Source organism: Oculina patagonica, chromosome 3 (assembly GCF_052425735.1).
Source record: "Oculina patagonica isolate OP01 chromosome 3, crgOcupat, whole genome shotgun sequence".
Classification (NCBI taxonomy): Eukaryota; Metazoa; Cnidaria; class Anthozoa; order Scleractinia; family Oculinidae; genus Oculina; species Oculina patagonica.
Window position 1 is genome coordinate 21,022,213 of NC_135760.1, and position 14,819 is coordinate 21,037,031.

General features: G+C 38.8%; 2 protein-coding genes across 2 annotated transcripts; both read right to left on the minus strand.

The window, feature by feature from the left end:
* Positions 1-1,711: 1,711 nt before the first annotated feature.
* On the minus strand, positions 1,712-5,675 carry LOC144647049 (isocitrate lyase-like). The gene is made up of 3 exons (XM_078506791.1): positions 4,966-5,675; positions 3,366-3,658; positions 1,712-2,726 (listed from the first exon to the last, which is right to left on the minus strand). Exons 1-3 carry the CDS (start codon positions 5,201-5,203, stop codon positions 1,911-1,913), a joined length of 1,347 nt encoding a protein of 448 aa, XP_078362917.1. The 5' UTR covers positions 5,204-5,675; the 3' UTR covers positions 1,712-1,910.
* A 3,362-nt stretch (positions 5,676-9,037) lies between these two features.
* Positions 9,038-12,054, minus strand: LOC144647050 (isocitrate lyase-like). Its single transcript, XM_078506792.1, has 3 exons — positions 11,561-12,054; positions 10,791-11,083; positions 9,038-10,139 (listed from the first exon to the last, which is right to left on the minus strand). The coding sequence occupies exons 1-3, from the start codon at positions 11,775-11,777 to the stop codon at positions 9,324-9,326; spliced, it is 1,326 nt and encodes a 441-aa protein (XP_078362918.1). The 5' UTR covers positions 11,778-12,054; the 3' UTR covers positions 9,038-9,323.
* Between the last annotated feature and the right edge of the window lie 2,765 nt (positions 12,055-14,819).

Genomic DNA, 14,819 nt, shown 5'->3' on the forward strand with positions numbered 1-14,819 from the left:
GGAGAAAACCTCCGAGCAAGGACGAGAACAAACAACAAACTCAGCTCACAAATGACGCCGAGTACTGGAACCTATTCTAACTCGGGCCACATTGGTGAGAGGCGAGCGCGCGCTCTCACCACTGGGCCATCCCTGGCCTGCTCCCTAAACGTTGTTTGAAGTATTAAAATGCAATCGTAGAGACTTCTAATAAGCATAACCTGCGATCAGGCGTTATTTAATTTTCTCGCGGCGGAAGGGTCAACGAAAAAATGAACGCCTGATTCAATTTCTTATCGAGTCGTCTGTGGGAGCAGGGATGGCGCAGTGGTGAGAGCGCTCGCCTCCCACCAATGTGGCCCGGGTTCGATTACGGCCCAATGCCATATGTGGGTTGAGTTTGTTGTTGGTTCTCGTTCCTGCTCCGAGGGTTTTTCTCCGGTTTCTCCGGTTTTCCTCCCTCCACAAAAACCAACACTCCAAATTCCAATTCGATCTTGGATGCACGTACACGTCTTTACGAGCTCCTGAGCTCTTTCGTGTCACGTGGGTAAATAAATTACAAATTACAAAAAGTCCAGTATCTGGACTTTTTTCTAATTGGTTGGAAAACAAAGGGCAACATTAACTGAACTACCGCCGCAAAAAAAGAAGGCCTGATCGCAGGTTATGGTAAGCCCGAAACCTTCATCCAAAGTTTGACTCGACATGAGCAATTACAACAATCCAAACTCAACATTACTTATTTTTTAAATCCACCTCGTGTTCGGATTTACGAGTTTCGAGATCTAGCACGTCCCTGTTCGGTTGTCCTAAACTTCCGTAACACTTAACGTACCTCACAAAGCTTTGAAGCTGAACCTCTGCGTGAAATTCGCTTAGCAGTTTTTCGACAGTAGCCAAACATTTATTTGCAAAAGGAATCACTTTAGTTTTTGTTTTCCCCAAATGTAAAGAACATATTAAAGTGGGGGGGACGGGCATGGGGTTTTGTAGGAGGGTCTGAATGGGGGGTCCACATGTCGGTAGTCGGTTAAAAAATCCTTACTTTGTCGGTTGTCGGTTAAAATTTTCGACTTTTGTCGGTTGTTGGTAAATCTAAGTTAATGATTAAAAGTGCAAGGTAATTATTAATTTTTGTTATTTAATTTACGCAGTTTTAAGACTTTAAACTCTAGACTATATGAAAATTTGTAATAATTCATTATTTGGTTGCACTTAAACCACTGTTCTACAAATGAGCCTCCGCTGCTGCTCGAAAAGGTGACAGGAAACTTTATAATTGACTAAATTTTGAATTGGTGTGGTTACTTCTGAACTAGACATTTCCTAAGCTAGACATAAATTCAAAATGCTGTTCTTTCTGAATACAAATGTCCGCATAACATCCGACCATGTCGGTTGTCGGTTAGAATTTATTTGTCGCTAATCGGTAATTTTTTCCTCGTTTTGTCGGTAGTCGGTAATATTTTTCGCCCTTTGTCGTTAGTCAATTAACCCCATTCAGACCCTCTTGTAGGAATACGTACCGGTATATGTGTTCATCTTCATGATCAGATGTCACACTGCAGCCGGAAAAACAGCTTCATTAGAAATATGGCTTAAAAACGCTGGTTTTCGAAATTGTGAAAAATAAGTTAATGATTTCAAATTGCAAATCAAGCTAATTGTGACGTGTTTGAAGTCACGCAATCTTTCAAGTGTGACGAGAGGAAAATAAAGCAAAAAAAAATTAAATCAATCATTTTTATTCAGTTAAATATCAGCTCAGAATACAACTAAACGAATTATGTTACAATTGAAAATCAAGAATTTAAACTATATTTATACTATATTCATTTCACAGGAATGCATGCACGTCCTGACCAGCAACGAAACAACTATAAGGTCTTATAAGCTTATGAATGAAATGTTTCTTTGTTTTCAAGTCATCAACCTGTAGCAATTTTTCCTGGGTCCGAGTCCGAGTTGTCAGTGAATTGTTCCTGTTCAGTTGATCCTTCTAACGCTGTAGTCGAACTTGTTCCTCCACTGATCGCCATACTCACTTGGTCAAAATATCCCGTCCCTACCTCTCTCTGGTGTTTGTGCGCTGTGAATCCGAATGGCGCCTGCGCAAACTCGTCTTCTTGTACCTTGGTGTAGGCAGACATGCCGTGATCTCTGTAGTCACGTGCAAGCTTGAACATGGCGTGATTGAGCGAGTGGAATCCAGCCAAGGTGATGAATTGATATCTGTAGCCCATTTTACCGAGTTCTTTCTGAAACACGGCGATTTCTTTATCGCTGAGGTTGGCTTTCCAGTTGAATGAAGGCGAGCAGTTGTAGGCAAGAGGTTTCCCTGGAAACACAGAATGGATTCCGTCAGCAAACATGTGTGCTTCTTCCAAGTTAGGTTTGCCTGTCTCACACCATATGACGTCACAGTATGGAGCGTAGCTTAGTCCTCGAGCGATGGCTTGTTGTAAGCCTGCAGTTGAACAATAGAACCCCTCGGGAGTTCTTTGACCGGTCAAGAATGGTTGATCACGTGGGTCAATATCTGACGTCACCATGGCTGCTGACTCAGCATCTGTTCGTCCAATGATAACAGTGGGAACATCCATGACGTCAGTAGCCAGACGAGCAGCGTTGAGGACCTTGATGAACTGTTGTGTTGGAAGAAGAACCTTTCCTCCCATGTGACCGCACTTCTTCTCTGATGCCAGTTGGTCTTCAAAATGGACGCCTGCAGCACCAGCAGAAATCTGTAGAATGTGAACAAGAGTCAGACAAAAGTTTGTGAAGATGAGACTTTTATCTCAGTCTTCGTAACTCTTTCGCCTCATCCTTTGATTTAGTTTGTTTGAAGAAAAAAAATCCCCGACCCGAAGATATGTGAAACAGTAATGACTTATCCCTCGGGAAACAGTTATTTTGTTTCTCGAGAATCTCAATGTTCCCAAGGCGGTTTCTCGAGGCAGAGCCGAGGGAAACATAGAGATTCCGAAGGGATTAGGCGCATTTGATCATATTCACATGCTAATTTGCGCCGAATAAGTATTAAATTATTATTATTATTATAATAATTATTAATATTATTATTATTATTAGGGAAACAAAATTAACCGGTTTCCAAAGGAACCAGTCATTAAAGGCTGCTTCTCATATTGTATGATCGCCCCGATCGTTGCGACTGCATCAATCGTTTGCAAATACTGAGATGATCGCCGGCGATCTAAGTGATCGGGGGTTCTCATATGATCGTCCCGATCGCCTGGTATGGGCAAAGACCTACTAACGACAATCATACAATACAGTCGAAACATTTCGATCTTAATCCTAACCGGCTAAATCGTGGCATGTACATTTAATTTGTTAGTATTTATAATCACATAATTATTTACCATGGATTTCGTAATTTCAAAGGCGTTCAGTGGTCCACCAAATCCAGCCTCACAATCAGCAACAATGGGCAAAAAGAAATCAATGTGTTGATCAGATCCTTCCATGTGTGCAATCTGATCCGCTCTGATGAAGGCGTTGTTGATTCGTTCAACAAGCTTGGCAGCGGAGTTAGCAGGATATAAACTCTGATCAGGGTAGGTCTGTCCAGCGATGTTACTGTCTGCTGCCACTTGCCAGCCACTCAGGTAAATGGATTGTAAACCGGCCCTGGCCATCTGGACTGCTTGACCGCCTGTAGAACAAATTTACTGACTTCACTGATACTCAACATTTTTGACATCTAAAAAACATATATGTTTTACTTGTGTGTTTGTTGTTTGATTTTTTAAAAAAAAAACAGTTGTGGTCATTTTAACTACACTCTATTTTATAGAAGAATTTGTTTTCTGTAAAAATATCGAGGCGCGAGTCGGCGAGCGAAGCAAGCCCGCGACCAAACTTACGCACTCGCGCCTTCGGCACTCGCCGGATCGCGCCTTCGGCGCTCGAGGAGTTCAATAATAATATATTCACGTTTCCCCCGAATCGGAGCCTGCTCGCAGGCTAAAGCGATCTTTCCGATTGCCTGGTATGTGTGAAGACCTACAAAACACAATCATTTTAGCCCTAGATTCAATACAATGGCAGCCTTCAGTGAATAAGTTAAACTTGTGGCCTCCATTCATCTCAGTTATTGGAGGTTACACGGCGAGGAAGGGGAAAGAGAAGCTAATAAAGAATAGAACCACAAACCGTAACAGGTGAGCTGAGGGAATAGAACACGGACGATCACCACAATCGCCACAGACGTTAACGATCGTCTGTGTTATAATCTCAAAGCTTTTTGAAGTGACAGAGGCGATAGAAACAATCGTGGCGATTATATGAGAAGCAGGGTTAAGAGTAAACCCGAGGCTGAGATTTTGCAAACAATATAATATTGTGTGCCAATTTGTAAATGCAATATTATATTATCATACGCTTCAATATAAGAAAAATAATAATAAAAATAATTCAGCCTGGGTCGGAAAAATAATATTCTTATATAAAAAATAATGTACTCATAGTCAAACTCTTGCATATTTTATCATTATTTATTCTTGTTACGCGTAAATTTATGGTCAGTAAATAAATAATGTAACATCATGTGACAACTGCAGAGACATGCATTCAGTCATTTATATGCGACACGTCATCACTTTAGTTCATTGTTGACCAAACAAACATCGTTTAACTTCACAACTTTGAGCAAGAAAGAATCGACTTTATATTTTATACTTTTCCGCATTTCATGTGAGTTTTGGACTGTCATTTACATTTTCAAAAAAGTTATTTACTTATAGCTACTTATCATAAAATATCTCCATTTTATCGCGGCCCTCGGCCCTAAGCGTCAGGCAGACAGCGGACAAATAATATTCATTTTTCGCCTTGTGCTGCAGAAGAAAATATAGCTGAAAATGCAAAGTGTTCTTAAAAACGAAGCAGGCAGTTTTACTTGCACCCTTATTACGCCTTGTCAAAAAATCGGTTTCCCAATATCACTTTTGATTCCCATACCTGTCATGGCGCCGAGTGCGTTCACGTACGAGTCTTCCCCACGATTTATCAGCTCCCAAAGCCTTTCTGCTCCTCGTCTTGCTAAAGTTTGCTCAATCTTCAAACTTCCGCGGAGTTTTTCTACGGCTTCAGGGCCATAATCCCGTCGAATAGCCGTAAATGCATAATTTCTCCGGGTACAAACTCTTAACACTACGTTAAGCTTGCCAAGGGACTGGAATTTCTTCAAACTGTGCATATCTTGACTGTGAGTAACGACGCTCGATAAAGTCGCAGTTTACCGAACGCCGAAAGTGGTTATTCCTGACGGATACCAGTTATTTAAAGTTAACTGTGCTCATTAACATAAACCAGTTAAAATGACGTCAAGACTGCTTCCCGTTCAATTTTGTATTTTTTCCCTGGGGCTCTTTAGATTGGGAACACCGTGAATTGAAAACTTTAAAAATAAACCTTTAGATTCCATACAAAAACAATATAAAAATGATTTAATTTGTAAAGAAAAATACTCAGGAAATTTATCGCACGAACTCTTTAACGGAAGCAAGGTTGACTGACGACGATTGGAGGATTTGAGATGTCATGCAACAAGCCATGCTTTTATATTTACACTAATTACGTCAACAATACGCAAACTACATGGACCATGGGATCTACAGAAACTACGGGAGCTACAGGAACTTCAAAAATTATATTACCGGAACTATTTAGGAACTACAGCAACTGTATGAACTGTGTAAAGCCGCACGTCGAATTGGAATGAATTAATACTGAAGATGCTAATTTAAATGCTAATTCATGTTAATTATTGTCAATCGTAGCATCAAAGTGATGATTGGAAGCACGATTCGTTTAGAGCTTCGTAACAAAATAAAAGCTTGTGATTTTCTTGCCATATACTTGGACAAGAAAACCGCTCTGATCCATTCTAACGAACTACTCTTTCCAAATGAAAATAGAGAATTCGAAAGAAACTACGATATCTATAATCAGTGCATGATTTTATGTTTGCATGGTTGTTTATTCAATCCACTTTTAAAGCTCCTGAGTTATTCTACTACGCCTGATTGCTCCAAAGTTGTTCTGTTGTAGCCTTGCATTGTTTCTTGCGGTTAAAGCAGCCTAAAGCTTTGTCTCTTCGCCTTGGCTTTTATATGGATGGCTATTTATATCATTTTCGACACTGGCAAATGCTGATTATTTTTTGACAATTAACTGCGTATTACCACCCTGACTCAGTATATTCATGTATCAGTAATTTTATTTCAGACATCTTTTGTTTCGGAGTTGGTATAAAGTGTGTCAAGAGAACTGACAATAATGAAAACTTTAGCTGCACATAAAATAAGTTACGTTAGCGAGAAAACACGAGTTCAATTATTTAACCTACATGTTTAACTATAATTAAAAGAGTGAAAATAAATTTTAAGGCCTGTTTACATACGAGTTTACACACGTTTAAACTAGCGGCGATAAAATCGCCGCAATATCGCAATAGTTTCGAACCTGTTTGAAACTTGATGCAACTTCGGCGCGACAAAAATTGCATTGAGTTGGGCGAAAAAATCGCCTGTGTAAACGGCCGTAATGCAGACGATTTATTACAAACATACTCGTAAAATGATAGTAAAAGAAAGACATTTTTTTAAACAGGAGAAAAGCACAAACATAAGCAAAGGCGCAATAATTTCTTATGTTTGCTTTTAACTGCTTACGTCAAGCTTGGGTAATAATTATGTTACAGAGGATGTTGTACGGTCGCCAGAACGTCATATGCAGGTAGAAGCATAACTGACACGACAAGTAATAAAAAGTTTTTTTTTTAATTTGATGAATTGGTAATGTGTGGCAGAGTTAGTACTAACTCTGTGTGTGAGAATGAGTGTAGGAACGTATCATAGACATGTTCAGCTTTGGGTTGCATTAATTTGCTCACTGTGTGTTTGTTTTCTCACCCCTGTAACTAACGTTTTCAAAATGATGGATAAGGATGCAGATCTCAGATGTCTAGCTGCCAGAGAGAAAGTGCGTTCGTTGGCAATCACGGCCGTAAAATATCTTTTACCAATCCGCCCACCCCCCCCCCCCTCCTCCACCGGCATCACCACCTCCCCTCGCCTGAAGGTCCGGGGCTTAATTTACATCAAGTGGACTATACAATGTATGAGAAGCCTTTTTTCGTTTCGAGACATTTTAAGGGGGATTCATGAAGAGAAGATATTAAAACAAAGAAGAGCTGGTGGGGCCTATTTGTAGCTATGAGCTAGCTCGCATAAGATTGACATATTTGTATATATTTGTTTCTGTTAAATCAAACGTGTAAATATCCACGAAAAGGTAACAATGAAACTAAATTGGCATGGGTGAACAGATTATAATTTGTATTTGCCTTAAAATGCTCTTGAAGGGGGGTGGTGGTGGGGCTTAAATATATAATGAGAATTACAGTCAACTCTCGCTATAGCGGACACGCTCGGGGCGTCGTTTAGTGAGGGTGTTAATGGGGGTACCCAATTGTCAGTTAACTACTAATTTTTAGGCCAATTGTCAGTTAACTGCTATTTTTTTGGCCAATTGTCAGTTAACTACTAATTTACATTATCTATTAACTTTCCTATTCTAACAGCGAAAATTATTACGTCATAACCTGAATTTTCTTTACTTCAGCACGCCAGTGATAAAAAATAAAAAGACAGGCATGCACGACTCTCACGCACGTGTATTAGCCATTTCCATAATTTTGATCTCACGAGTATATCTTTAAAAGACCTAGTACCTCTTTTGTATAATATGAGGGAAGGTTCTTTGAATATTTCTTGTGCAATGGTTGTTGTTCTATAAAATGCCAATTTTTCATGTGTATTTGATTCAAGTTCGGAGTGTGTTTGGTACTGCTGGTTGGTATTGCGTTACAAAAGGCAAGATTTAAGCTTTGATTGGATGGCCTACTTCCTGATTTCAAATTAACTTTCGTGAGAGTTCTTCAGACTAGGCTTTATGGGTAACCTCTCTCGATAAAATGTGATTGGAAGTGCTTGATTTTTTCCAACCTCGTTCCCAGGGCTTTTCTCTTGGTCGGACTTTCTCATCAAATTTTGTTTGAGAGGAATTTGTTCTAAGCAGTCTCAGGCGTCCCCATTGATAAAACTTTACTAACTTCTGGTGTGTAACACGAGGAGTAGTAAGTGCCCATGGCAGTCCCTTGTGTAGGCAACAACTGTTAGTCAAATGCACCGAGTCCAAACTTTTCCGCTTGTCGTTTGATTGATTTCCATGAAATCGATCAAATGTTTACAAGCTATGTCCTTTGCCATGTCAAGCAGTACGCAAACTCTGTTTTCGTTTGAATGTCGATCCTTCGTCATCATCTCTATAAAAACCTAGAATAACTTTGACCACGCCCCCACTTGACGCTATCACGGAGATCAACATATGCCTGGTACGACCCTGGTACCTTCCGCATAATTATAATGTCAGTTTATATTTATATCACCTGGTCACGCAGTGGGGCTGGTAAATGCCACGAAATAGCTTTGGTGTTAGAAAACCTTGTTGTTTTTATTAACAGCAACAATCGTATTCAGTATAGATAATAGAATGTCACTTAACTGTTTACGTTTCATTTGTCAGTTAACTACTAATTTTTTTGCCAATTATCAGTTAACTACTATTTTTTTTTGCCAATTGTCAGTTAACTGTTAACCCCATTAGCACCCTCTTTAGTGTCCGCTTTAGCGAGAGTCCGTAATAGCGGGAGTCATTTCCAGTCAAACCTTGTTCGCCGGGGATCTGGAGTTTGTCCGTAATAGCGAGTGTCCGCAATAGCGGGGTGTCCGCAAGGCGAGAGTTGACTGTAGTGGGGTCCAAGTTCGGAAAGCAGGTCCTATTTGTTAATGCGTTTCGTTGATAATTTTATTTATCCTTGAGGTCTCTTGGCATATTGCTGAAGATAAAGAGCTAGAAGTGAGACCGAATTTGCCACTGACGCATGCTTGATAAAATGAACTAAACTAATATCATACAAAATGTAGACGTTGTAGAAAAACACACTTTCGCCAGAGTTATATAAAACATGTTTTAATTATTTTAATTACAAAACGCTGATCAACATGATAAGCTGCGTTTTCTTTAAAATGCAAACTCAAATCGATTTTCAAAGATATTAAATTATAATTCTTTCAAAACACACTTATTAATCTTCAAAAAAATCTATTTCACAAATAAATAGCAAATCTTCGCTCTTTCTGATTCTTGCTTTTTATGTACATTCGCCAATTTTAATTGGTTTTAACAAACCTTAACTTTATATATTAATTAATGTTCATAATGTTTCTCTCGTTCAACAAAAGTCAACTTAATTACTGATTAGCGGAAATCTTTTCCGAGTCCGAGTTGTTGTCAGTGAATTGTTCCTGTTCAGTTGATCCTTCTAACGCTGTAGTAGAACTTGTTCCTCCACTGATCGCCATACTCACTTGGTCAAAATATCCCGTTCCTACCTCCCTCTGGTGTTTGTGCGCTGTGAAGCCGAACGGCGCCTGCGCAAACTCGTCCTCTTGTACCTTGGTGTAGGCAGACATGCCGTGATCTCTGTAGTCACGTGCAAGCTTGAACATGGCGTGATTGAGCGAGTGGAATCCAGCTAGGGTAATGAACTGATATCTGTAGCCCATTTTACCGAGTTCTTTCTGGAACACGGCGATCTCTTTATCGCTGAGGTTGGCTTTCCAGTTGAACGAAGGCGAGCAGTTGTAGGCAAGCGGTTTCCCTGGAAACACAGAATGGATTCCGTCAGCAAACATGTGTGCTTCTTCCAAGTTAGGTTTGCCTGTTTCACACCATATGACGTCACAGTACGGAGCGTAGCTTAGTCCTCGAGCGATGGCTTGTTGTAAGCCTGCAGTTGAACGATAGAATCCCTCGGGAGTTCTTTCACCGGTCAGGAATGGTTGGTCACGTGGGTCAATATCTGACGTCACCAAGGCTGCTGACTCAGCATCCGTTCGTCCAACGATAACAGTGGGAACATCCATGACGTCAGTAGCCAGACGAGCAGCGTTGAGGACTTTGATGAACTGTTGTGTTGGAAGAAGAACCTTTCCTCCCATGTGACCGCACTTCTTCTCTGATGCCAGTTGGTCTTCAAAATGGACGCCTGCAGCTCCTGCAATGATCTAAATGATAAAATTAAACGGAGATTAGGTGAGTGATTACAGACACATTTCTACACACGATTTCATTACCCGGGAGATGGATTGTGTAAAGAAAAATCATCACCTCATTGGTATGTGTAGTGCTTTTATCCAGTATTTGTAATCACTTGGTACTTCAAAATTGCGTCTCATAACATACAGTATTTCTTAAAGATTTATATTTTTATTATTTTATTTTTCTTTCGTAACGATATTTATAGATGTCTCTGCCGATATACAAAAACTACTCTCAAATTGAAGGAAACCTCAAAATTATTATGATAGTTTTCGTCTAAGGTAGAAAACAGCAAACAAGTAATACTTAACTGAAATAAAAGATGGTTAACTGAGGAAAATTAAGACAGATTGCAAACGATAAAATTGAAAACAGTGACCAATTCATTTAAGGATAATCCGAAATTTGTTTCTTTGATAGAAATGCACCCAAATCGCGTGAGAAAAAGTGCATAATCAACTATTCATTTCTTAGCCAGTATTTTGACTATTAGGCTTGTAACTTAACAGATTTAAGGGAAAATGTCTCATACATAGCTAGTCTACATTAGGGAAAGGCAAATTTCTTATTAGCGAAATTAAATTTCAAGATGGAATATAAAACGCATTAAATCTTACCATGGATTTTGTAATTTCAAAGGCGTTCAGTGGTCCACCAAATCCAGCCTCACAATCAGCAACAATGGGCAAAAAGAAATCAATGTGATGATCAGATCCTTCCATGTGTGCAATCTGATCCGCTCTGATGAAGGCGTTATTGATTCGTTCAACAAGCTTGGCAGCAGAGTTAGCAGGATATAAACTCTGATCAGGGTAGGTCTGTCCAGCCATGTTACTGTCTGCTGCTACTTGCCAGCCACTCAGGTAAATGGATTGTAAACCGGCCTTGGCCATCTGAACTGCTTGGCCGCCTACAAATTAAAGAGAGATATTTTAAGAGACTGATCATTGGTTATCAAAAGCGATTAATTCTTTTTGAGCATGTTCTTTTTTTGAGCATATTCTCTGTTCTTGTCTTCTTCAAATTTATTAAACTGTTTTTCTTGATAAAATGTTGATTTTTATAAAGATAATCAGCGGAACTGCATGTACCTCTAAAGTACCGCAACGACAAAACTGAGAACAACCGGAAAATAAAAGCGTGATTTCGTTTACAGAATCAAAAATCGTGTTTTTAAAACAACTTTGCTGTTATTTCAAGAGCCCGAAACTAGGATGGCCGTGTGTTACTCATCAAAATAAAACTAAAAGAAAACTCCCGGCAACCCAGCATTTTCAACACCCTTGCCGATAAAATAGAAGAAAAATTTAGAAAGTTTAAAATTCATCGTCATATTTCTTACATTAATTTTACGAAAACATTGTTAGTAATACTTCTATTTTTTTACCTGTCATGGCGCCGAGCGCGTTCACGTACGAGTCTTCTCCTCGATTAATCAGCTCCCAAAGCCTTTCTGCTCCTCGTCTTGCTAAAGTTTGCTCAATCTTGAGAGATCCGCGAAGTTTTTCTACGGCTTCAGGGCCATAATCCCGTCGAATTGCTGTGAATCCATAATTTCTGGTGCAAACTCTCAAGACGACGTTAAACTTGCTGAGAGCCCTCATGTTGTATCTTGGTATAACTCGCTGGTTTCTGTAGGTTGGATTTGTCTTCTGTGAACTGCGTTCGGCAACTGATGACCAACTAAACGATTTTGCCGTATTTTATACTCTTTGGCCTTATTATCGCACGTGAGAAATTTCGCTTATTTGGAAGTACGTGCGTCATGGATTTGACGTCACGTTGTCAATGAAATTGTTGTTAATTTTATGAATTTTTTCGTACGTCTTATAACTCATCATAAACTTGGTTAAAAGTTCTTTTTCCAAAGTCAACTTTTAGACTTTCGCCAGCTAACGAGTCAAATTTTCAAAAACTGTTTGAAGCTCAGTGTTTTGTAACTAATGGAACAAAATTTTGGACATTATTAAAAAGTGTAGTACGTGTTAAGATTATCCAACCTTGACCAATTTCCGAGAAGTTGCTCAGCGTAACAAACAAGGAACAAATACAAAACGGAATACGTATTACTACTTAATTAGTGTCATTTCCTTAAAGATATTTCCTTTGGCATCCAGCTACTATGACATGGCAGTTTGGTACAAACTCCATCACACGTATTGCGAAAATATTCTGATTAAAATAATTCATTCTATTTAGAATTACTACGTATGCAATGCAATATAATAAACTAAGGACTCGCAGGGCTATTACTGACGGGAGGCCTATGTCACATGGATGGTTTAATTTGCTGAGCACATGTACATGACACCAAAACGGATGGAGCTGAAATTACCTCGTTTAAATTTATCGTGAACTCTGATAACCGACTGGGGTGGGCTCAGGACCTCAAAAGCTAAAGTAATTTTTAATTAGCAATTAAGATCCACAGAATCAATAATCCGCATGAATGACCAGTAACCTTTAATTTCAGTTTGCTTGCCGTGAGCAGTTTTGAACCTCTGCTTATTCGAAAATGTCGAATGGTTTGTTTTCTTAGAGAATCTATAGGCGTGACCTTAGTGGTATGACTCGACACGCTCGCGATTATTTTGATAAGTCATCTTAAATGTGGCAATTTGTACAAGGGAAGTATTATATGTTTCACACTTTAAGGAAGTTTGGAGCGAAAAAAAAATTGGAGTCTGAATTGCTTTTTGTTTTTTCATATGACACCCCTCGCCCTCCCTGGCGCACTCCCTTAGCTTGCCCCAAATCTCCTAAACAACTACAATTTTGATTTACAAACGTTTTAATTAAATCCCAACCGTTTCTTCGTTTATAATCTAGACTATGATCAGGTTTATGAGTTGAGTTTTCGGACATTTTTAAAACAAATTACGTGAGGGATTATATTTTTTAACTGTCCGTGACTCGAGCAAAGATCGGGTTTCGTCACACAAAAACACAAGGCAGGAAATTCAGGCGGATCTTATTACTATTCCGTATGTAAAAACCACGTTTAAAGTTTGTAGTTTCTAAAGTGACTCCGTGACTTAAGCAAAGACCGCTTTTCGTCACACAAAAACACAAGGCAGGAAATTCAGGCGGATCTTATTAGATATTCCGTATGTAAAAACCACGTTTAAAGTTCTTAGTTTCCATAGTGACTGAAGAATATAAGAGATTATTGACATTCGTGAGACAAACAAAAGAATTACGATGACTCAATCCATCTTTTCAAGTTAAACAATATCACATAATAACATCAATGATAAATAAGGAAAATATTATGTTGTTAATGAAAAATTCCTGACTAACGCTGATTCACCTCAGTACGAGGAAAACGGTACAAACATGATCTGTTACGCTCGACTGAAACGTGGTCGATGTAACCAGGATGAACTCAGTCACGTCATTTTCGGCAAACCACGTACTTCACTCAATTTTAAATTACTTCATAAAGAATGCACACTGACCTCAAAACGGTATTTGAATCTATTTGAAAATTAAGTTAAAGAGCTTTACTGCAGTCTCAGGAGTAAATTGAATTTAAGCATAAAATTCTTGCCTAATGGAAGTAAAGAGTGAAACACGAAGTGGGAAATTAATTAAGCCAAAATGTAAATGTTAATAAAAAAAATATTACGCAATACAAAGCTACCTTCCAAACGGCCTGATTTAATAATTTTGCACCAAATAATATTTTTCAATATCAGACCCATTCTTTTTTTTTCCGCATATTCGTTAACTGCTAGGCAAATCCTTGCCTTAAGGTGGATTTACACTGACGCGTGATTTTTTACGTGCGTGAAAAATCTAGAGACAATGTATGAACGACTTGCGTACTCGTTAACGCAAGCCGTTCATACATTGTCTCTAAATTTTTTCACGCACGTAAAAATTTACGCGTCAGTGGAAATCCATATACTCCTAGCATAAACAGACATAGCAAAGCTGGAAGCTAACTCTTAAACCAATCTTACTGACGTTTAGTGCTTTGTCCTAGATGCTGTAGTTTGACATTCCACATTTTTTTAGGCGGCTCGCTAGTTGGTCCATTTTGTACGTTTTACAATGTATAATTTGACACTAATACGACGTCAGAACTGCTTTGTCCTACCCAAGCCAAAAACTAACCTTAAAATCAAATCAGTTACGTACAGTGGGGCAAAACGGTGGAATAATTTGCCGAATGCCTGGAGGGTTAAAGAAATCTTAGCTGCCTTCAAAAAAGAGCTGAAGGGCATTAAAAATATAGATATTGTTAATAGAAGATTGTAAATAGGCTAGAAAAATATGGAGTGCATGTATATATTGTAAATATGAGGTATATTTATAAGTTTAGTTAGTATTCGTATTTGTCTTGATATTCCTAATTTTATGATTATTTCTTAGTTAACTTATACACGACCACATCAGCTATGCTGTAGAATTATCGTGTCTAAATAAAAGATGTTATTATTATTATTTGTAATTTATTGCTTTTGGCTTCTACTTGATGTACAGTTTTCAGTGTGTCGCTGAAACTGAGATAGACATGCGAAAATTCACAACTTACAGACTAGGACCCTATGGAGCAAGCGTGGTCATGTCGGCTTTTCATCACTTAGTGAGTCAAAACTAACTAACGTGATAAAGTACACGACAAACGGTACTGATCCGAA